Consider the following 23,825-nt stretch of genomic DNA (forward strand, 5'->3'; position numbering starts at 1 on the left):
TCACAATGTGGCAAACCTCGTTTTTGTAACTCACCAGGTTTTTGCAGATAGCATTCTGAAGAATATCTAAGCACTGAGTCCGAGAAGAAATTGTAGCCAAACAAAGACATACTTCCTAAAAAGGAAAAAAAAAAAAAACACAAAATAAACTTGAGTTATTTATTGGCAAGCTTTTTGCTTATTTTGTTCATAATTTGGAAATTGTGAAGCTCATCAATTTGATCTATTTTAAAAATTCCTTAAATTTATTTTTATGTTTATCTTAATGTAAGAAAAATTCACAAAGCCACACCACTTTTACAAAAAATAAACCTGATGAAAGGAAATTATAAAAAGCTGAATATATCAAAGATAATTTTAATATTTGTATAGTCACTAATTGAATCTGCCAGAGGCTTTGACCATTTCAAAGACAGCGTTGCTAAACAGTGATAAGGTAAAAATGATCATTAGCTTAAATTAAACTTCAATTTAGGAAACACATAATGCATGCTGGCATTCTGATGTGCAGGAGTACACTGCAGTAACACTTGTAAAATTTTAATTCACCCGATTTACTCGTCTTATTTTAAGCCCTGATTATTTAAAAAAGAAAAATATTTTACAACAAAGCAATTAACCAGGCTTAATTTAAGAAATGCCTTGCAAAAGTTCAAAAGATCTTTAAACCATTAAAAACAATCTTACTTTTTATTGCAAACTCACATTTAAAGGCAAATAGTTAACAAATATTAAACTCTAACAAACAGCTACAGCTCAAAACACATCAGCCACCAGAAGATGACTTGTTTAGTATGCATATTTACCCAAGATAAATACAGTATGTACCATTCCTACCCACAGTGACACATCACAGATGATCCACTGCACTTTTGGGACTGTGCTCAGTGGACTGTTCATTAGTTGTTAATATCTCTTGTAACAGCACATTAGTGTTTGTTGCTGTTTATGGTTGGTGTCAGGCATACATCAGTGTATCTTTCTGTAACTACTACCTTCATAAAAATTTTAAAATACAGTACACACACACACAGTGCAAATGTCTCACACCCCACTAAATATTTTATACTGATAATATCACAAATGTTTTTCTCTTCAGCAGTCCTGTGTCAATAGAAACCAGCAAATTAAAGATTTACAAACGTTTATTTTTCAAAAAAATGGAATGTTAGAAATACTTTTATATTTTTATAAAGTAGTATTAAATAATTACCTACCTTCCAGATAAAATATTGATTATATTGTCCAGTGCATTATTAAACAAAGAGAACAAACAGTGCTAATGATGGAAACAGTTGATTGAACCAGACTGATTAACTGAAACAGAAAACAAGTAGGAATCAAACTGGGTCGGAAAAAAAAAACTAAAAAGTGAGATGTGGTAGATGTGACAGGTCATCTTCAAATGAAGCCTCTACAATGAACACAGTGACAGACTATGGAGAAAATGGATTATCAATAGCTGAAAGTGCAGGGAACAGAAATGCTACTTAAAGTCAGTGTCTATACAAATAAAAGTTGGACTTGCTATGGACCAGGAGGATGGGGATAAGAATAATTGTAGTAATTGTTGTTATCATTACTGTTCTGAAAAAAATTTAAAAAGCATTTTATGCTGTGTTCACCGATGACCTTGTTTGGCAAATATTTTCCAGGAAATTTGCTGTGCGGTTGAACATTTTTTCCTAGCACCCCATGATGATTTGTGAAGCCAGCATAACTTCAGAGAGCTGTATCAGCCATGCATACTGTAAGACTGTTGCCAATCTGTTTTGTGGAAGCATGATGTTACGACCTGATCAGCATTTGCATCTCCATAGATATTTGGGGAAACAAAAAAGACATTCAAGCTGTGCCTGGACCCATGACTTCAAACAATGGCACTAGCCAGTACCATGCTGCTGCTTTATAACATGGCAAATGTGTGCCCCAAGATTCAAACTCTAAGTGCAATGATCTATGTTTTATTTCGTTATCGTTACTTTGTGGCCATTTGTTGCATTTTGTTTGTGGTATTCATTCTATCTACGCTTTTCGTATTTTTAGGCACAGTAGTGTTAGCACTGCTGCCTCACAGCAGAGATTAATTTTTTTGGCCACAATAATCCCACCAACATATTTGAAAGACACTTTCTTCGTCCTCAGGGACGCTTAAATGACTAGTGAACCATTATAAGCCACTCAAAACTAGTTCAGTTTCTGATTTTATCCCTGTCATATTAAAAAAAAAAAGTTTAACAGCCATATTTTGAGGCAAACCATTATACAGTATTTATTTCCCCAACAACACAAGTAACAGCCTTAGACAATATTAAGAACAATTTAGAGTTATATATGTAGTACAGTGGAATTTTTAATTGCATCTGAACAACAAGCAACATGTCGCATCTCTTCCATACAATGATTTGCAATTATTAACAGTTAAATGTCAACCTTGTCTTGAAATTTCCTTTCCAAAATAGCCTTTACAAAGAAATCAATGCATTTATTTTTAATTTTAATCCTCCAACAATTAAGAGTGTGGATACTGGAGGTGAAATAAAAAGTTTTGCATTGTTAAACTCCAATAAAAGAATATTTTCGGCCAAGAAAGACTTTCTAGGTGCTATATTTGATCTATTATAGCTATTTCCAGACAACATTAAAAACAAATCTAATTTTGGGTGATAAGACATACACAACTTAGTGTTTATTGGTGACCAAAGCCACTTAAACCAAAGAGGGATTTATGTTTTTCTTACATTTTTGATTCCCTGCTTAGGGAATTCATTTTTATTTAAACAACTTTCCTTTGTGCAATTTATTTTGGTTTATAATTCTATTTAATATTCCTACAGTTTTCTTGATTAGGTTACTCGTATATTAGATTTTAGCTATTGCTGAAATAAAAAAATGTACACTAGTCATATTACAATTAATTTAAAAAAAAACAGTTTAAAAAAAAAATGGCACCCCTCAGGCTTACAACTTTCTTTCTAGCTTAGTGTGCATATTTGAGAAAAAAAAAAGAAAAAACAAAAATCACTCTATTACCTTGCTTAGGTCCATATTTTTTTAATCTTAAATTAAGACAATTTTTTTCTAAAACATTATATTAGAGCAGTGAATGTGTGGTAAGCGGCCACTGGTGTAAATGTGATAATAAGTACCTGTCATTCTCACTGTTGCCTGTTTGTCACAATTGACCTACCTTTTAGCAATCAGTCCCAGTAACCTAAAAACTAATACCTAGTGAATGTGTGCAGGTCATTTTAAGCAAGATAAAATTCAACCTGCCAGGATATTTTAAAAGAACAGAGTCAGTAAACAACAACTATAATATATACATTTTTTCAGTAAAGACTTGATTACGCTAATATAAAAATCTGCACAAAATGAAGCCAGTGACTACTGGTTTCACCCCTCTGAAAAAGACAGGTAAATTAAACACACAATTTATATATATATATATATAAATAAAATTGCAAACAAATTAATAGATCATCACTTGTTTATTTTTAAAATATTACATTTTAACACTGTAAATATTAATAACAACGAACACAACAGGAATAATAATAAAGAATTAACTTTCTCTCATTTTTATCCAATGGCATTTTCCTCACCAGTAAAACAAAATCAGCTCATTACATAAATTAATACAAATGAAAATTTCTGTATAATAACTGTCTGCTCTACATAAGGAAATCGTCCCCTTTTCTTTTAGTATGTGATTGACTTAGACATGAAAATGAAAAAGTTAAAATCGTGGCTTAATTGTAAAGCAGGAATTAGTTTTTTTATTATTATTATCATTTATATGTGACCCCTGGGCAAAGCTTTGTTAGCATTTAATTTCCATGGAAAAATGTCACTACTGAATCATTGTGCTACATTTCATTAGCATTTATCACGTCCAACATGAATAGTGACAACTTTGAAGGCAGTTTGGTAGGGGGGTGCTGGGGGGTTAGAAATAGTTTTAAACAAAAGACCTTTGCAATTAATAAAAAAAGGCACAGGCTAGAGCAGCTCATGCAAAAAAAAAAAAAGGGTAACATACCAAATAAAAGAAATCTTCAGTAATAAACATTCCTTCACAAATTGAAATTTCAGGGGAAAAAAATCAAAGATTTATCACATTTTTAAAATGCATTACTTTTTTTTTTTTTTACTTTATTATGATTTCTTCTTTAATACTCAGAAAAATTACCTTAGTATCAAGGGTATGGTATGGTTAAGCAATGCAATTTCTGCATAATGCAATGGTTAAGCAGTGCAATTTCTTTTCAAATGGAGAAGTATATGCACCAATATGAGCATTAACTCCTTAACTTCTGAAACTCTTATAAAAGCAATGCTGACATTTCTGCAATTTTCAGTTTTCAGAGCCTGTGATATTTGCAGGGCAGCACAATGACATAGTAATTAACACTGCTGCTTCAGAGATTCAGTGTTCCCGGTTCAAGTCCCACATTCGATGCAATGTGTGTAGTTTACACATTCTCTCAAAGTCCACATGTGCTTTTTCCTTGCATATCCTGCACACATCAAAGACACACATGCTAGGTTAACTGGTGATTCTGCAATGGCTAAATGTGATTAATGAGTGGGCCATGCAACTTATATAATTAAATGCAACAAAAGAATCCGACCTGAGATAAGGTATTATTTCTCCAAAATTATTAACAACCAAATTGCATCAAATCACTAGTTTTCAACAAATGACCATTTATTAAATACATAACATGAGTGATAAGTATGATATTTTTGTAGTCTGTTTTTTCATTAGAATGTTAAATAAGGTGCAATATAATACAGACTCCGTGAGTTAATTGAACCCCCTCCTATTGTATATACTAAATTACTAAACTCAAACTGTTCCCTTGCATCCTTCATTTAGTTCCTGCGGTATTTTTTTTCAAATAAGTCTGACTGCTTAATTGACTAGACATGGTTAACTTCTCAATAGTTTTGAAATTTTCCATTTTTTGTTTTAAACTGTTGCACTCAAAAATAATCTTGACTGTTATCTTTTAGTTAATTTTAGACCATTCTCTAACCTACCTTTTTAAGCAACTTTCTAGGAAACATGGTGTTTCAACCACTAATTGGATTACATTAACAAAACTTCTATCAATCAGGTGTAAGATATAATGAAAGCACAGAAACTGTTTTGATAAAAGTAGTTAATGACTAACCTTGTTCACACGGGCGTTAACTTTTTTGGATAAATGAACTTGCTCTGAACGTCCTAGACGTTTATGTTGCATTTTGTGGTGGCGATCGATTGACTTCTACACCGGCGTTCGTTTGTCTCTGTCTAACGCCAGCCTGCAGCCCAAATTGTAGTTTGTGTGTTAACCTGTGGATGCAGTGTCGGGAACTGGATATGAAAGCCCTTGTCGTTTTATTTGAGGTGCCTCCTTTCAATATGGACCATTTTGCTATGTTAGATATTAATCTTCTTGTTTTAAAAATACTCGTAATACGGCGACGTAGGGAGAGAAAAAATCGCCGCCGCTACTGGGTTCATCCTCTGACTGCACAACGGAAGTTTTTTTGTGCTTTATGAAGAAATGCGAAAATTTCTGCGCAAGTTTTTAATTACTGTCGGATGTCGGTTTCCACTTTTGATTGTCTGCTGCAGCTGGTGCAATGCCACATTGCACGCCGATCAACCAATATGCGACTTGGTGTTAACCCCGAAGACAGACTACTTGTCACTTTGAGGTAAGGAAACAGTAGTCGAGTGTGCGCTTACACCGGTGTTATGCACTGAAATGCCCCCCCTACATAATCGTTATCAAATATTATATTAGAACATAAATTAATAGGTTCATGGTTTACAAATTACATGAGACAATAAAATAAGCAATATGAAAATATATATGTTGTATATGAAAACATAAAAATATTAATATAGCATGTAGGATCATAGGATATATCCGGTCCTCCGAAGCGTAAAATAAACGCGCAGAAAACGAACTAGAAGCGGTTTCCTTGCGTTCGTTGGGTTTTGAACGCCAAAAAAAAGCTGCATGCAACGTTTTTTTGATGCCATATAAACGCGCTGCCGGACAAACGCACGTCACCAAAGCTCGTGTGAACACTCTCATTAACTCCTACGTGTAGAAAACACTCGGCGCTTGATCCGCGCTCACCGGACGCTACGAACGCAAAAAAAACGCTCGATTTTAACGCCCGTGTGAACAAGGCTTTATAACTAAATACTGATACAAATAAGGTATCAGTACTCATTCCCTTAGACTTCAACATTTGATACTATAGTTCACAACATTCCCAGGAAGCACCTTAAGCCTGGTTTATACTTACTGCATATAGCTGATGCGCAGACCACACCGCAGAGCATGCACACAATGGGCAACCAAACCACATTTATACTTGTTGTGGCCCCCCTTGACTGCCATATTGATATTCTCCTAGTCAATAAGTGACAGTGTTTGGTCAATATCACGTAACTAATAATGTCACGGCACGGGATGTGAGACACTGATGATGAAAGAAGAGTTGTGCCTACTATTACTGACTTTAAGAAGAAGAAAAGGTGGAGTGTCAGGCCTATTGATCAAAAGCAGTGAAGGAAGGTGACTTGTTACATCATATTCAGCCCTCTGTTCATCATTCTTACATCCGAGTAACCAACAATGGGGAGTGTCTCTACATCTTCAGTGGACAGATAACAGAAATTTCTTCATTGATCAGGAAACAAAGTTGCAGAGTATGCTTCCTTTACTTAAAACAATTGTTGAGAATTGTGAGACATGCGTGAAATATGGCAAATCCAAACCCAGACAAGCTTTTGGTTTGCCGCTAGCTTATGAATACAATGAAACTATGGCAACAGACTTACTGTACATGGACATGAAATAGGAGTATGGTCTCTTCACATCATTGCTACATTCACACATTTCAGTGCAGGACATATTGTAAACACAAAGAGACCCTCAGAAATTCTGAAACAATTCAATCATTCCTGGATAAATGTACACGGAGCTCCTCAGAAACAATTTAGTGATAATGGTGGTGAATTTACAAAATCAGAAATATAGCAGAGAATTTTAACACTGAAACAAAGACCACAGCTGCATACAGTTCCCAGAGTAATGGATTGCTTGACAGACATAATCAGACACTCAACAGAAATTATATTGAAAGGATACTGGATGTGACTGGGAAACAGCACTTGATCAGGTACTAATGGCAAAAAAAAAAAAAACCGGATACTGGTATGTACCACCACCCCTGGAGAACAACTAAACCCAGGGCTGTTGCATGTTTAGAATATTGCTAGAGAAAAGCAGTTCATTATTAAAATCTTTCGGGGTAATGTGACCGAACCTCGTCCTATTTTTGACTCACTCACCACACACCCTAGAGATTAGCATAAAATAACAAGCAATAAAGCAATGAAATGAAGAAAAAAAAAGTTATATTTACATATTAACAGACAATACAGTTTACGTCTTAGGAATAGGAATGGGCTCAAAGGTGATTCAACAACATGTTCATTAGAATCACTTTGTCTTCTTTTAGCTGTCACTTGTCAAAGACAATAGAAAGTTCATTTCATGGACATCAAATGTGCTTTTTCTACAGGGTATGAAATATCTCAGGATATTTATATTCATCCACCTACTGAGGCTAAAAGTGTAGGAAAACTATTGAGCCTCATAAAATGTGTGTATGGTCTCACAGATGCATCACTTTACTGGTATGACAAAAGTGAAGGAGATCATGCTAGAGACAAGTGGAAAAGTTTCACAAGTCGATCCTACAGTATTTTTCTGGCTGGATGAAGACGGTACTGTGATTAGAATACTTACTTATTATGAATCCATCTCATCAAATTTATTAATTTTGGTATGTTTACAAGCCTTAAAATTTCACACCGTTTGCCTTGCTCTCTTCTCTCAGGGGTGGGGATTGATTTGTTCTTAACTCAATTTTACTTTTTGTAAAAAATTGATTGATTTGTATGGCTTGCAATAAAATTAATAAAACTTCAAAAAAAATAAATAAATAAATAAATAAATACTTGCATGCCATGCTGATGATTTTATATGGGCAGGTACAGGTTAACTTTTCTATCTCAGTCATTCCATATCACAGATCAGCTTTCCAGGTTGGTCATGAAGGGCATGATCACTTAAATATTCCAGTTCCACATAGTCTAAGTCTCAATAAAGCAATATGTATATGAATAATGACGTTAAAATACTCTCTAAAATCATAGCTAGAAGGATGGAGAAAGTGCTCCCCTCGGTAATATCACAAGATCAAACTGGATTTATCAGGGGCCAACACTTATCTTCAAATCTTCGACACCTGTTTAATGTAATATACTCACTAACTAAATCAAACATCCCAGAAATATTATTATCATTGGATGCAGAAAAAGCATTTGACATGATTGAATGGAAATACCTTTTTACTACATTGGAGAAATTTGGGTTTGGCCCGAACATTTGTGCATGGATCAAATTACTGTATACTAACCCAGAAGCTTCAGTTTGTATCAACAACATTTGTTCAGACTACTTTAAACTAGAATGTGGTACTAGACAAGGATGCCCCTTGTCACCACTACTGTTTGCAATTGCCATTGAACCACTGGCAATACATTGTCGAAATACTGATCAGATAAAGGGGATTATCAGAGAAGAACTGGAACAGAAAATTTCATTATATGCAGATGATATGGTACTGTATATATCACACCCAGAAAATTTTGTGCCTGCAGTCTTAACAGCACTCACAGAATTTCAAAAGATCTCTGGTCTCAAAATTAATCTGAATAAAAGTGTACTCTTTCCAGTGAATTCTCAAGCATATAATATTAGATTAGACACCCTACCTTTTATCATTGCAGAAGAGTTTAAATACCTAGAGGTAAACATAAAGCTCTTTAATCAACAAAATTTTGCTGTTTGCATGGAAAAAATTAAGCAAGACTTGCATAGATGGTCAACCCTTCATCTCACACTAGCTGGAAGAATTAACACTGTTAAGATGAATATTCTTCCTAAGCTCCTTTTTTATTTCAAAACATTTCAATATACATTAATAAATCATTCTTTAAGCAATTAGATTCAACAATAACCTCATTTATTTGGAACTCAAAACATCCACGCATCCAAAGAGCAACCCTACCAAGTCAAAAGGCAGAAGGCAGCATGATTTACCTAACTTCAAGTTTTATTACTGGGCAGCAAATATACAAGCGATAAAAACCTGGACACAAATAGAAGAACATACACAGGCTCGGTCCGCAATAGAAGTAAAATCCTGCAGTACTTCTTTGTATTCCCTGCTCTGCGCTCCAATAAACACACGTTATCGGCAATATACTAATAACCCAATTGTGCTTCTCTCACTTAGAGCATGGAACCAATGTAGAAAGCATTTTAAGATGGAGAAGCTTCTATCTGTGGCACCTCTACAAGAGAACCACCTCTTTCAACCTTCGCGAACATATGCAGTTTTAATATCTGGAAAAATTTGGAATTAACTTGCTTAGAGATCTTTATATAGACAACGTCTTTGCATCCTATGAACAATTACATTCCAAATTTAACATTCCAGCTACACATTTTTCACTATCTTCAAATCAGGAACTTTGTTAAACAGAACCTTCCCGATTTTCTTCATCTTGCACCCTCAACCATGCTGGAAAAAATATTGCTCAATCTCAAGGATTCAGACACCATCTCTGCAATATATAAAATCATTTTACAGTCCCTCCCTTTCAAAGATCCAAGAGGACACTGGGAAAAAGATCTCTCAATTAATATATCAGAAAAGGGTTGGAAAGCAGCAATGCAGAGAATTCACTCGAGCTCCATATGCGCAAAGCACACAATTATACAACTCAAAATTATATATCAAGCACATCTGTCTTGTCTAAAACTCTCCAAAATATTTCCAGGGCATGATCCAACCTGCGAACGCTGCAACCAAGTCCCAGCCTCACTGGGTCACATGTTCTGGGCCTGCACCAAATTAACATTATTCTGGACCAAAATTTTTAATTACCTTTCAGACAGCCTTGGTCTCACAATCCCTCCTAACCCATTAACAGCTGTGTTTGGGGTTCTTCCAGATGGGTTTAAAGTGGAGAAAGACAAACAAATTGTGATTGAATTCACTACACTTTTGGCACACAGACTTATTCTGCTAAACTGGAAGACCCAAATTCTCCTCTTTTAAGTCAGTGGGAAACCGATGTGTTATACTATTTGAAATTGGAAAAAATGAAATACTCATTTAGAGGATCTGTACAGACTTTTTTCAAAACATGGCAGGATCTAATCAGTAATATTTTAAAATAAGCTCTTAAAGCACAGAGGAAGCAATTATTTCCGTATTTCTCTGTCTTATGCATCCATCTCATCAAATTTATTAATTTTGGTATGTTTACAAGCCTTAAATTTCACACCGTTTGCCTTGCTCTCTTCTCTCAGGGGTGGGGATCGATTTGTTCTTAACTCAATTTTACTTTTTGTAAAAAATTGATTGATTTGTATGGATTGCAATAAAAATAATAAAATTTCAAAAAAAAAAAAAAAAAATACTTGCGTGCCATGCTGATGATTTTATATGGGCAGGTACACGTTAACTTTTCTATCTCAGTCATTCCATATCACAGATCAGCTTTCCAGGTTGGTCATGAAGGGCATGATCACTTAGACTATGTGGAACTGGAATATGTAAGTCTCAATAAAGCAATATGTATACAGGAAGAAACCTAAACAGAGAATTCTAAACCCACTGCCATGGAACCTTCTACAGCCATGAAACGAGACACCCCCCTCCCAGTGCACCTGAACTGGAACAACTAAAGTCAAAAATAGGGCAGATTCTTTGGGTTGCTAGCCAAAGCACATCTAATGCAATGTTTGATGCCTGCATCTTAGCACCCAGCACTAAATAAGCTATTGTATAAATAATCCATGATGGCAACAAGGTCATTCGCAAAATTAATTCTATGAAAGTGGCCTTGATGATTCAACACCTAGGAAGAGAAAAAACATTGAGATTAATTTTTTCAGTGAGGCCTCACTTGGGCATTTTCCTGATGGTGGCACACAAGGAGCACACCATTATTTTGGCAGGAGAGAAAAGACAGTTCTCACCCCTTTCCTGGTAATCGAAAAGAATCAAAAGAGTAGTAAGTATTACTTTGAGAGGAGAAACCCTGGCAATGCCGGATAGTCTAGTCTTTGTACACTTATTCAGAGCTTACAGTAGGTGAATCAAAAAAAAAAAAAACACACTTCAGGTCATTTGTGTTACAGACAACTACTACTCTTTGGTAGAGGCAATTCAATCCAATGTAACTCAGAAAAGATTGTGTCTGGAGTTAAGTGGGATAAAGTAAGTTATTCAAGATTAAAAAAAGTCCAGTGTCTTTTGTGGTTACCTACAAAGGAACAGCTTTCCTACTGTCTTACAAAAAAGGGACATCTCCTTTTGTACTTTTAAAAGCATTTAAAGAAGGAATATGACATATTAAGTGACTAGCACAACCACTTTGTTTTTGGAGCTTGGGGAGGGTAACTATTAGTTCTGCCGTGCATATGAGTTGATGTCAGTACATGTTTTCCAGTTTACTTTTTTCCTCTTTAAAAATACATCCATCATTGTGATTGTTAAGTTCTATACCTTACATATGCACACGGCAGTGTGCTTGGGCGGAAGTATAAAAAATTAGTGCCGAATGTCAAAGTTGTTGTATAGTTGTTTCAGTTTAACCCTCTTGTCTCGTTACGGTAATAGAATGGAGCAACAGGTAACTTCAGAAATGCAGATTAAGCAATAGCAACTGACTTGCTCATCACAATTCATAAACAGTGTTTATTGCAAACTGGAAAATGGCTATAGATGATGTGTGATCATTTTGTTTTCCTGTATGATTTTAAATAAAAAGCATACTCCAATCAGAATAAATACATACATACATGCTGTACACACAGTACATAAATAAAAATAAATTGCAATAAGCTTGTAAAGAGGGGGGAAATGACATGTATAAAAATTATATTCTTATTTTTTTATCACATAATTAACATTCTCGGGTATGTCCACTGCTGAGCACACCTACAGCAAGGAGTGAGTCTTATTATTTATTCAACAAAATGGGTAGCTGGGAGATAGTCTATCTGTGCCATATCAGATGCAAGGATAAAGTCAAGCATTGAATGCAGAATACTACCACACTCTCATTAAAACCATATATTTGGCACTATGCAATGATATGCACAAAAAAGCTGAAGGAATTAGTGAATCTTTGCCAGGATTTGGAATTAAATGGAACAACTAATTAGAAGCAGATATACACCCCAAGTTAATTTGTAACAACTATGGAACCCAAGATGACACAGAATAGCATTCCTTATAAAGCACATCCACTGATAAATTCTGGCTGTTTTGAGTGTGAACAGATGACAATCTTACTATTACTGTAAGTACATGTGTGTAAAAAATTACCACTCCATGTATATTCTAAAACATATTCAAAGGTATTGAAGGTGTGATGTTAATACTGATACTGATACATATGATATGGAAGAAACAGTCACAAGTGTACTTCCTTTTGTTTATTTCTAATCAAAAAAATAGGAGAAATGGTTGAAGTTTCACGTTCAAAATCTATAATTTTCCAAACTAATCTCATATACCATTACATTGCTCATTAATTTAAGATATCATCTTTTAATTCTTTGAGTAATACTGTATAGTGACAGCTTTCTCATTTCTCATGGTATATTAGACAGCAATTGTGGAGAAACTGTGACAAAACTGTGCTCAAAGTTAAGGTGACTTATTGCATTTTCTCATACAAACTGTTCTCTGCTGTTGACAACTATTGTATTTAACACTTAAAGTTCAATTCAATTAAAAAGAAGAGTACAACAGTTTGACAGACAAATGTGGCTTGTCAAGATAAAAAGCAATGAAAACTCATTTGCCACATTCTTGCCATCAACCACAAGAAATTATCACTGGGTTCATATTTATATGCCCACTGGGGAAACTCTCACATAATCAACACTAATGGAAAATAGCAAGCAAACAGACAGCCACTCTGCCCAACTCTACCTGGACATTTAATATATCTGTCGGTGTAAGCATTTTAATTTAACCTGAGCTGAAAAATTAAAGACTAATGATTGAATTTATAAAGGAAGCTGTTATATACAATACATGTTTATGGAAGATAAAATATAATTTGAAAAGAAAATGTGAACTATAAAGGAAACTGGAAAACCTGTCCTTTTGTAAGTGACAAGTTTAATTTTAAATAAAAAACAAAAACAACTTAAAATATCTATAGTACATCTATTTTAACTTTTTAGCATTAAGAATTAGTTAGTATTGTTAGGTCTCTTTCTAATTATGGTTAACTGCCATTAAATAGCATACCAGACACTTCATGAGACCCAGATATGACTCCAAGCTGATGTGCCTTCTGTGTAAAATTTGCATGCTACCCCCAACATCTGTGTGCCTTTAATCTGGAGACTTCGATTACTTTTATCAGCTCACCAATATCACAAAAACTGATCATCAGTTCTTTTAAAACTTCTCCAGTGTAAAAGTAACAATAACTCATTTTATGTCTGTTCTAAAATGTACTGACATTATATTGCTTCTAAGATAGGAACCATAAAATCTTACTTGATTAACAGCATTATGTATGTGGATGTATTTATTATGTAGTGACACCCACACTATCACTTTTTATATTTATTCGAAAATGAGAATACTACTTATTTCTCAGCAAAAAGAAAATAAAATAACAGACATCTGCTAAAAAGTATGTGGTCAATTCTAATCTTTTTTTAAGCCATATGTGAAACTGAACAAGTCTTTTTAGAGAAGTGTAAATAGATAAAAATACAAGGAATCAGAATATTTTAGATCAAACTAAATCCTGCAATGTCACATGCAACTTTAATGAGACCGTCATTTGAACACTTGAATCAAATTTATCTGGAAATTTACACTCCCCAAATAATTTTACAACTGTTTATGCTACCTTCGTTATATACATGCATTGTAAATCAAGGTGGTTTACAGTACCAATTCAGCATGTTAATGGAAAGAAAGTAAGATAGCAGATTTAATAAGCATTTGTAGTAACTTGGGCCAGCAAACACAACCCCACTGTTATGTGTTTTCTGATCATCACGTGTGTTATTTTTTTTAATCAGAGTGTTGTGGGCAGATGCTGACACAAGTAACTAAATATGCCTCTTGACATTCTGAGCTTATCAAACCAATGTTTTGCATCAAAACACTCCACAGCTTGCTCTCAGCAATTCATTGCTCTGCTCTAGTGTCCACAGGTTTTACATTTGGATAAACAAAGCAATAGCTACAATTTTATGTTTTCTTACCATCATTAGCTGAAGAATATGCAAGCATGGAGCATTGAAAATAAGGTCAAATAGCACAGGAGCCAACATGCTGTTGGTGATCTGTTAGGTTGCATTGGACTAACAAATCTGTTTTTATTAATTTATCATTTGCGGAGTATATTCAGGAAACACAACTTATTTGATTTAGATCCCTTGCAAAATTAATTTGAACAGTCAAACAAAATCAAAAATATGCAAAAATTCGGAATCGAGTCACTTTCAGCTGCAATGGCAGCATAGCTATAAGGACTTAAACAGCCTATATATGTCAAATCTCTTCTAATCAGAAATTCACAAAAATATGCCTGCAATTTGTTGTTATAAACATGAACTAGTCCAGCCCAACAAGTTAAAAACTGTTAAAAACTATATCTTTATTAAGCCAGACTACTGCAGTGGTTATCCTAAACTGTTAATTCTGTAGCCTAACCTAATGTTTTTTTTTTACTTAATAGAAATAAACAAGTTTAATTTAAAAACATTCAAAAGGAAGAAGCATAAAACAAACATTTAATGGTGTCCAGGAGAGTAAAGGCTTTTTGCCTTTGTAAACACACGCACACTTAATTATTCAGAAATGTTGAATCTTAAAATACTATGCTCTCAGGAGAGAATCATAGTGCTACCTAAGCAAGTGACCTGGTGCAAATGCAGAGCCCCAGTTCTATTTACTACTATTTGCAACAAAGCTGCATCTGACCATTAAAGCATTTCGGCTGGGGACTTTTTAAAAAAAATCTGACAAAACAAGGGCCTGAAAGTTTTAATGCTTTTGTTCTAATGATCTTTCCAGGCCATGAAGGTGCTTAGGCCTCAAAGGGAACTCTGTAAATGGACATAATGCTGTAGTGCTGCTTGCTAGCTGTCAATCGCAATTAGTGTCGCTGTGCTTACCTCAGCCACATCCCAGTGGTGCATGAATTTCTCCACATCAGTCAGGTAGAGGAAAATGGGTGAGAGCTGTGTCTGGTAAACGTCACCACTTCTTTGCAGCAAGTTTAGGTCTTCAGCAGCAAAACCTTGACCAAAGATGGAAAAAAAAAACACAATGTTTAGCGGCAGGAGCATAACTACACTGGAAACACAAAATCCAGCAAAAATAAATACCAAAATGACAGAGACATAGTAATGTGTTTTCTATTATCTTATCCCCACTTAAAAAGAGAGGTGGCTGCCCAAATAAGTGACCGACACCAGTTTAGACTGCAACACAGAAAAAAGCATTTGCATTCCTACTACACTGGACTATTTACCGCATTTTTCGCTCCTTAAGACACATCTGACCATAAGACACACCTAGGTTTAAAGAAGGAAAACAAGAAAAAAATATTCTGAACCAAATGGTGTACTAATATATTTAATAAAATATAGCAGAATAATATTTCAACCATGTAAAGTCAACAGTGGTGTTAAGAACCATCATCACTGTCATTAACAAATGAGGAGAGACTTTAAGGTTCAAGCATTCTTCTAGTTTTCTGGAAACCCCAAGAACTCCTCATCGCTAGTGTCACAATCACTTTGCAGGAACACATACCTATCACGTGGCATTAACGTGTCCAAAGCCACCAGGGGACAAAGCACGTTTGGACCAATGCTCCCTTGAAGTTTTATCGCCAGTCTAGTCCCATCTCTATTTGTAATGCCACAAAGCCCTTCATCTCGTCTTTAGTTGTGGGTTTCCACAAGCACAGCCCGCAATTCAAAAAATTGCTCTGCATACCGGTTTGTCTCATCTGACAGTAGCTGAAAGGCAGCCTCAGGAAAGAACAGCCTGAAGTAGTCCAGTGGCTGGTAAATTATCGTGTCCAACAGTAAGTCATGCTGTCTTGTGAAGTCTGGTAGCCAGTTTGGCTCCCACGGATCAACGTCTGGGTATTCCTCCCACACAAACCTTGTTGTAGGTGCATCAGCTGCGCGAAAGCGCTCAGTTGGCAGCCAATCAGCTGGGGCAGCATCGGCTGCTGTCCGATCAGCTGATGCCAGTTCCTCACTTTCTTGCTTGATCTCCTGATTCACTCTCAACAAAATCAGATTCTGAAAAATCAGTCTGACTCAGCGGTAATGCACAAAACATCATCTGCTGAGTATTTTGTTTTCTGCACTCGCTTCGCTCCCCTGTGAGATGTCGATGCCATCTTGCCTATGTTTACATTTATTTACATTTTGCAACTCACACACGCAAGGATTAGATGCCAAGTCAATGAGCCTAACATTACTCCAAGCAGAGAGGGCATGCCTGTAATGTAACGGTGAGTTTTGTCACCCTGCACCCCTGGATGTCGACTTTTGTCAGGCAATACACATCACAGTCTGTGACAAAATATTTGCTCCATAAGACGCAAAGACATTTCCACCCACATTTGGGGAATAAAGTGCGTCTTATGGAGCAAAAAATACGGTAATTCACAAGCCCATCAAAAAAGGGTTATCAATATGACATATAGGGATAGCAGAGAGCCAACAGGATAGATTTCACTTTTATTACACTACTGTTTAAAAAATAATACTTTATTCCTTGCATTAGCTTTCAGTGTTTTCTCTAATTTTACTTGTGAGGCACCATTGTTGATCTCTGCAGCTGTACTCCAAACTTCCTTTTTATGTAAAGGAATACAGTAATGTACAATACAGTACAGTATACTGGGATTTCTGCCCACATAGCTCTTTCAACTGGGTAGGGGTTCTAATAATTATTACATTTAGAAAATAGACATATAGTATTAACAATGATTGAATTTCTGTTTGTATTTTATAAACATTCTTGTAATGCATTTCATAAAATTATGATTTTTAAAAGAAAAACAATTGTATCTAGTAAAGATTTCCAAATTTTAAAACATAAAATATTTCATTAGTGAATATAGTTTTCCATATATCTTTGTAGTTAGCAATCAATGCTGTTAGAAAACATCATTTTACAAAAATCTTAACACAATCTAAATCCAAAACAAATGTTTCCACTGCTATACCTGAGAAGTTTATCATTTATCTTTTGTAAGCACAGACATTTATTTGCTAATGTAATAACCCAGACGTAATTTCCCTGACAAGAATAAATGCACCACGGTATCCTTACTGTACAATAAAATCATTTATATCAAAAGTCTGCTCATTCTGAATGCCTTAGCATGATAGATAAGTGGAACTTTTTAACTGCAGTGTCACAAATATAGCCCTCTGCATGCAACATTCTTTGGAATGTTGTGACAAGGTCAAAAAATGTAATATTATATTTTGTTCCTTATTATTGTGAACTGGTTGCTATTACAGATATGTTATCAATCGCTTGACTAGGTTTACATTGTATAGGGATACACTGTAATTAAAAGACACCACCTTGGCAATAAAAACAAGTGCGGATATAAATGGGAATGACTTGACTAATATCTCAGATATGTCAGAGTTAGGAGGTATTCTCTTACAACTTGATTTCCAGTTGAAAGCATTAAACATCCTTGCATTAATATTCAGAACAGAGATGAAAAAGCCAGATAAACTACAATAATTCTAAGTAAAAGTGACTGAAGAATAGGTTTTGTCTTCCCAAAACTGCTCTGGCAGTGTTTACAATGGACATAACCTCATATTTATTATTCAATTCTCACCTGTCAAGCAGGAAAACAGAAAGCTGAAATAATCTGCATCTGACACCGCTACTTCTTGATTATAGTTCACCCATGCCACAAAAGAGGACCTGCAAGAGAAAAAAAATAAGTAGGAGGATTAGAAAAAGAATTTACCATAAAAAACACAAAATAAGGAAAGTAAAATTTTACCCTATTATCAAGAATGATCATTCAGTCATTTACTGGATTCATTTAAACAATTTTGCGGTCAAGAGCTTCTGCAGTACCATGCATCAAAGTAAAAAACAAGAATAGACCACACACACACACACAAACATAAAACCAACAGTCACTATTTAATATTTGACACAATTTGTCAGCATATCATTCAATTTATTTCACATAGATGGCAGTGTGACCTAGTGGCTAAGAAATGACATCTGGAAATCTCTATGACAAAGAGCAAGTTACTTAATTTCCCTCTACTCATTTTATAAAAAGTTAAGAGAAATAAGTGCCTTCAGATAGTGTTCAATATAAGAAAACCTGTAAACTAAAATGAAGCCTGCTCATTATTAAATCTGCTTAAACCGGTTCAGGATCCTGATGGCTAGAAATTGACATTAACAATAACCACAAGACAGGGACCAAACTAGAACTGGATCACAATCAGTCATTGGGCACTGTCGTAGTGACAGGCACACTCTTACATTCATTCCCATACTCAACTCACACAAGGGTATTTTAAATAGACAATCAAACAACTGTTTGGGATGGGGTGGAAAACTAGGAGGACTGCGCTATGACTTAAACTTTCCTGAAGATGCAATGGATCAGCACTAACCAATGCACCTCAAAAAGCAGATTGAAATGTTATACATTTCTTTATTCTCCTGATGCGTTTATATTTACATGTACAGTTCAAAAGTTTGCACTTTTTTTTTTTTTTAAAAAAGAACTGAAGCTTGGATGGGTCTAATGATTTGTTGACAGCCAGACATGACCTCTTTCTAACCAACTCCCATTCCCAGGGCAAAGTTCACATTATTCCAAACTGCTCCTAATGTCAGAAGATATGCAAAGCAACTTTCACTAGTATAATAACAGAACACCCTCCTGTACTTGTTTCGAACTATGGCTAAACTTAAGGTTCATGTCTGGTATTACAACTGCAACATTTGAAGAGGCCTGGCTCAAGATAAAAATGGAGAAATTGGTTCTTTTAATATTATGTAAGTTTGAAGAATCCAGTTTTATTTATACCATATGTGTTTCTGCAACTGAAGTAGTAACACATTATGGCAACCTACCTTCAGGCAAATTCACTGGAAGAAAACCTAGCAATACTAACTGTATATGCTTCACAGCAGTTGGCATTGACAACGATTACAAGTTGTCTTAATGCAAGTGTCAAATAGTTGACTATGGAGAGTTACATTTAGTAGAAGAGAGAGTAGACAGATTTCTAGTCACAGATGACAGCTGTGCACAGCAGATCTCATCAAACTAATTTATATCATTAGGCCAATACTGTGACTCCAAAACCGGCAGTGGCAACAATGAATCAGAGCTGTATTTGGACCCCATACATGCAAGAAGGTTTAAGGACAAAAACGCGACCGTTCTCTTGTTAAGACTCCATAATTAAGTGCCAGAAGCCGTCATCAACAGAACACTCACTTGCAGTAATAAGCAGCCGTGTCTAATTAAAAACCACTGAAACTAGCAATTGGGTCATGCAATACGGAGGTCCAGACAAGCAGGAGGCAGAAAGACACATTAACCCTGGCATTCCAGCATTAACATATAGCTTACACATAAAGAAGACTTCATAGTTATTGATAGTATACAACATCTAAAAGAACACATACTGCATATAGATTGCTGTTTCTCATATACACACAAAAACATCTGAAGCTAAATGTTCCAAGAATTTTTCTAAAAATAAAATTGAAAAGCTTCCAACAATGGGGCACAGCCTGCTTAACAGATTATCATTTAAGTAAAAGGTATTGTGCGTTGACAGAACTTACATTATGGACAAAACAGAATATGGCATTCCTAGTGATTATTTAAAAGATCTCCCAGAATACTCAAAGGATCAGCCTGAGCATTTACTCTGGGTTGCAACTTACACTGCAGTGCTATTGCAATGTCCATCCATCCTACGTAGTATACTGTAAATGTGCCAAATATGGACATTGGATTACAACCTATACTGCAGTGCCATTGTGAATTAAAGGCTTAGGCTGATCCTTTGGAGTATTCTGGGAGTAATCCAGGTGGATAGCAAGTTAATTTTAAAATATACTGTAGTTTAACCAGAGTGACAAAAAACACAGGACACATTCTTTTAATTATAACATTTTCCACTATTTGTAAGCAGCACCCAGTTTGTCATTTCTTGCTAAAAGAAAGTCATCTGTCCAGCAAAGAAACATGCACTTTGCTATTGTGATTTTCTACGCAACAATGGGTATCTTTTGTCAGCACTGTGTGTCAATTATCATTTTAACTGTCAGAAAATGAGCAGTAAGAAATATTATTAGTCTCAGATTTGAAGAAGCTGCAACTAAAAAAAGTCAGATTTTTTTCATTTTTAATGCAATATACTATAAAACAGCTTTAATTACTTTAGCACAATATTTTTAAATATCTAATTGCATACCCACAAATCTTTATTGTAATAACTGGGTTTAAAAAAATTAAATTTAAAAATAATTTAACTATGTAAATCATAAAATATTTTTAATAGTAATTTTGAATGTCTACTATGCAATTTATATGACTAAATGTGGCAGAGTATCACTTTGTTTAGTGTGGGGCTGCAACTAACAAATATTTTGTTAATCATTATGTTGGCCAATTAGTAGTTCAATTATTTAAAATTCTGCAAAATACAACATTTATGCAAAAGTGCATGTATTTTATTAAAAAATAAAAAGGTTATGGCCTTGCATTGCCCTCTCCTTCATAACAATAGTTATGCTCTAAATTACATTTTCCAAAAAAAGAACATAACAATAAGTCTTGATGCTAACCATAAAGTCTACTTTAGAACTTTCAAGTCTGTTTTCAACATCAGGAATGGTAAAAGACTGAAACTATTGTTAAGTGTCAACAAAAGCTCCCAAGAGTGCACTGCTTGACATTGTTTGATTTTATCAGCAACATGGCAAGAAGGACCGCAAGATTAACTGAATCACCATTGCTATCATCAAAAGAAATACTCCCCCAAGAAAGTATATTTTTGATGACTTGCATTCTGGAAAAAAAACAGAAGAAAGTGACATTGAAAGTGTTTTCAGACTGTGCTCCCAAATATGAATGAGAGAGAAATCTGCACTAGTTTGATGGGTTTTCTTTACATGTGGCCACAGTTGTACTCCTACACCAAATTAACACGTCTACCGATCTTGCAAGACTTGGGATTTCTTACACAATGTGAAATAACTCTGCACTTTTGTTTATTTTTGCCATTCACAGAAATCACCCACCCCCACCATAACTTAATATGTGATACAAATATTTTTTGTTGATCAAGTGATGTTCCCAATATGTAGCAATATGTAATAATCATACTATAAATATGTTTGTGGCAATTTTCACTCTCTATTATTATTCATATAGAAGTTGTTGCAGCCTAATTCGAAGTTTTCTCTGAACTGGATGCTCCAAATTCTGATGTTTGCACATGCATCAAGGTGAATTGTATGAAATTAAATAGTACAGAAACAGTGGCTAATCCCTGGGTCATAACTATAATTATTTTTCTAAATCAGGAACATTTTTTTATGTTTCTATGTTCTTTAGCCGCGCACCCAGACACCCATTGCCTACTCCTAGTACTCCTTCAGGGGAAAAAGACAACGATGCACCTGCTGAAGATACTGCACCACCTGAAGACTCTCCTACTGAGGTCGTGCCTTCATAGGTTAGTGGTTGTGTGTAAGAACTGTGTGTGTGTGTGTGTGTGTAATTAAATATACAGTACAATAATCTACTATAAAAGCGGTCGGGATTGTTTTTCCGACCTGTGAGTGCAAAGCGTAGCGGTATTCCGCTTATCACAGACTTACTACTTAGGGCTTGTGGTACGAAGCGACGCGATGTGAGCAGAGTTCTGGTGCTCCCATCGTTCCCTTGCTTTTGTGCGCAATGCGCTGGAAAAATAGACAAAATTATGTCTGTGGAAATAATTCATGTTGATGGAGTACAAATGCCTCACCGCATAGTAAATATTAGGGGAGATGGTACTTGCTTATTCTCATCTACAGCTTATTTAGTGCATGAAACTCCGTCTTTAGCGGTACAGATTCGGGCTGACATCGTATGACTTTGGACAGGCACTCGAGGGGATAAAAAAAACTTTGGTTTTCGGGAGATGTTATGAATGGGCACTTTGATGTTCTTATTCCCTACACTTACATGCCTGATGTACACATAGAACGCACACAAATTGAGGATAAAAGTCGGTCGCCTTAAATGGCGGGTGAGCCTAGTAATAATATGATATTTGTAACATCTAATATGTCTTATTTTCTCTTATTTTGTCTAATATATTGGGTAATAAAAGTGTAATGGTGACTAAAGGGTGTTATTTCATGTCTAGAGGGCTCTAATGATGTTAAAAAACGTATTTAGAAGGTCGTAAACAGGTTTTCTATACTTTAATTGCGAAAATATTCGATTTATATATAAAGAATCCTACTTCGCGAAAATTAATTTATCACGGTAGAGTCTAGAACGGATTAACCATGATAAACGAGGGTTCACTGTATATATAATTTTTTTTCTTCCTCCGTATTCTTCCTTCCTTCCTACCTATCTATCAAATATCTGCATCACAAGCAGAGTCACTACTGTAACAAATTTTCCAGCTTACACGTATGTTACATGACTTTCTATTCAATTGTGTATGATTTCAAAGCTGGCTCCTGACCGTGAAACTTGGCATAAAGATGCTCTTGACAAGACAAAGTGTATAGTGTTTAACATAAATAATGTATTATGAAGAAGCAGAATTTTTTTTTTTCCAAAAACTGGTCACTTTGTTTCATTAATATAGTCTAGCAGACATCAAAAAAGAAACTTTTTCAATAAACTTAATTTTTGTAAGTATTACACTGTCTGTGGCAATGTCTATAGACCAATTCACATCATCATTACTATCTCTTGATTCAAGCAATGGTTCAGTTTTGTTCTACAACTGGCTTTATGACTTTTTGTTTGCAGTTGTGTTTTTGGTTGAAGACTACACCCCACTCATTATTAATGATGAGATACCATAAAGTGGCACAATGTATAGAATTAGTCATGATTTCTTGCAGCTTAATGTTATTTCATCCACTAGATGGCACTAGAATAATGTCCCTAGAGTTATTCAGGCTTAACACTGTAAAGCAGATCATTACATGTCACTCCAAGTCTGACTCAGACATAACAGTATTAAAATGGAATCCTGAGCCCGAGTCAAGCTTGGAGCTAACATCAAAGAGGTTGATAAATAAAAACTTTTGTTGAAACAGTATTACAATTTCACATAACACCATATACAGTACTTTCCAAAGGACACACTGTAGCAACTGTATATAACATTCTACTCAATATATATATTTTTAATAATAATATATGTTTCCCTTTTTAGTTTATGCTTATAAATTACCACAGGAAGGTGTTTGCTACAGGAAGGAACTACAAAAAAATAAAAGTGGTTTTCTAATGCTTTCTATACTTGTAATTAATTAGTTACTTATGTTTACACTATTATTTATATGAAAATTTATTTAATGCATTTTAGGAACCTGTGCCACTTGACACTGATCTCTGTTTC

At 35.0% G+C, this 23,825-nt stretch overlaps 1 protein-coding gene across 2 annotated transcripts in view; it reads right to left on the reverse strand.

The window, feature by feature from the left end:
- tex10 (testis expressed 10) overlaps positions 1 to 23,825 on the reverse strand; it is an 89,994-nt gene that overhangs the window by 12,994 nt on the left and 53,175 nt on the right. For both annotated transcript variants that reach the window (XM_039737493.1, XM_039737492.1), the window contains exons 10-12: positions 18,032 to 18,120; positions 15,318 to 15,442; positions 35 to 115 (exon numbers count right to left, since the gene is read on the reverse strand). In XM_039737493.1, coding sequence (XP_039593427.1) covers positions 35 to 115; positions 15,318 to 15,442; positions 18,032 to 18,120 — 295 coding nt within the window. The remainder of the gene's footprint in view (positions 1 to 34; positions 116 to 15,317; positions 15,443 to 18,031; positions 18,121 to 23,825) is intronic.

Source organism: Polypterus senegalus, chromosome 15 (genome assembly GCF_016835505.1).
Source record: "Polypterus senegalus isolate Bchr_013 chromosome 15, ASM1683550v1, whole genome shotgun sequence".
Taxonomy (NCBI): Eukaryota; Metazoa; Chordata; class Cladistia; order Polypteriformes; family Polypteridae; genus Polypterus; species Polypterus senegalus.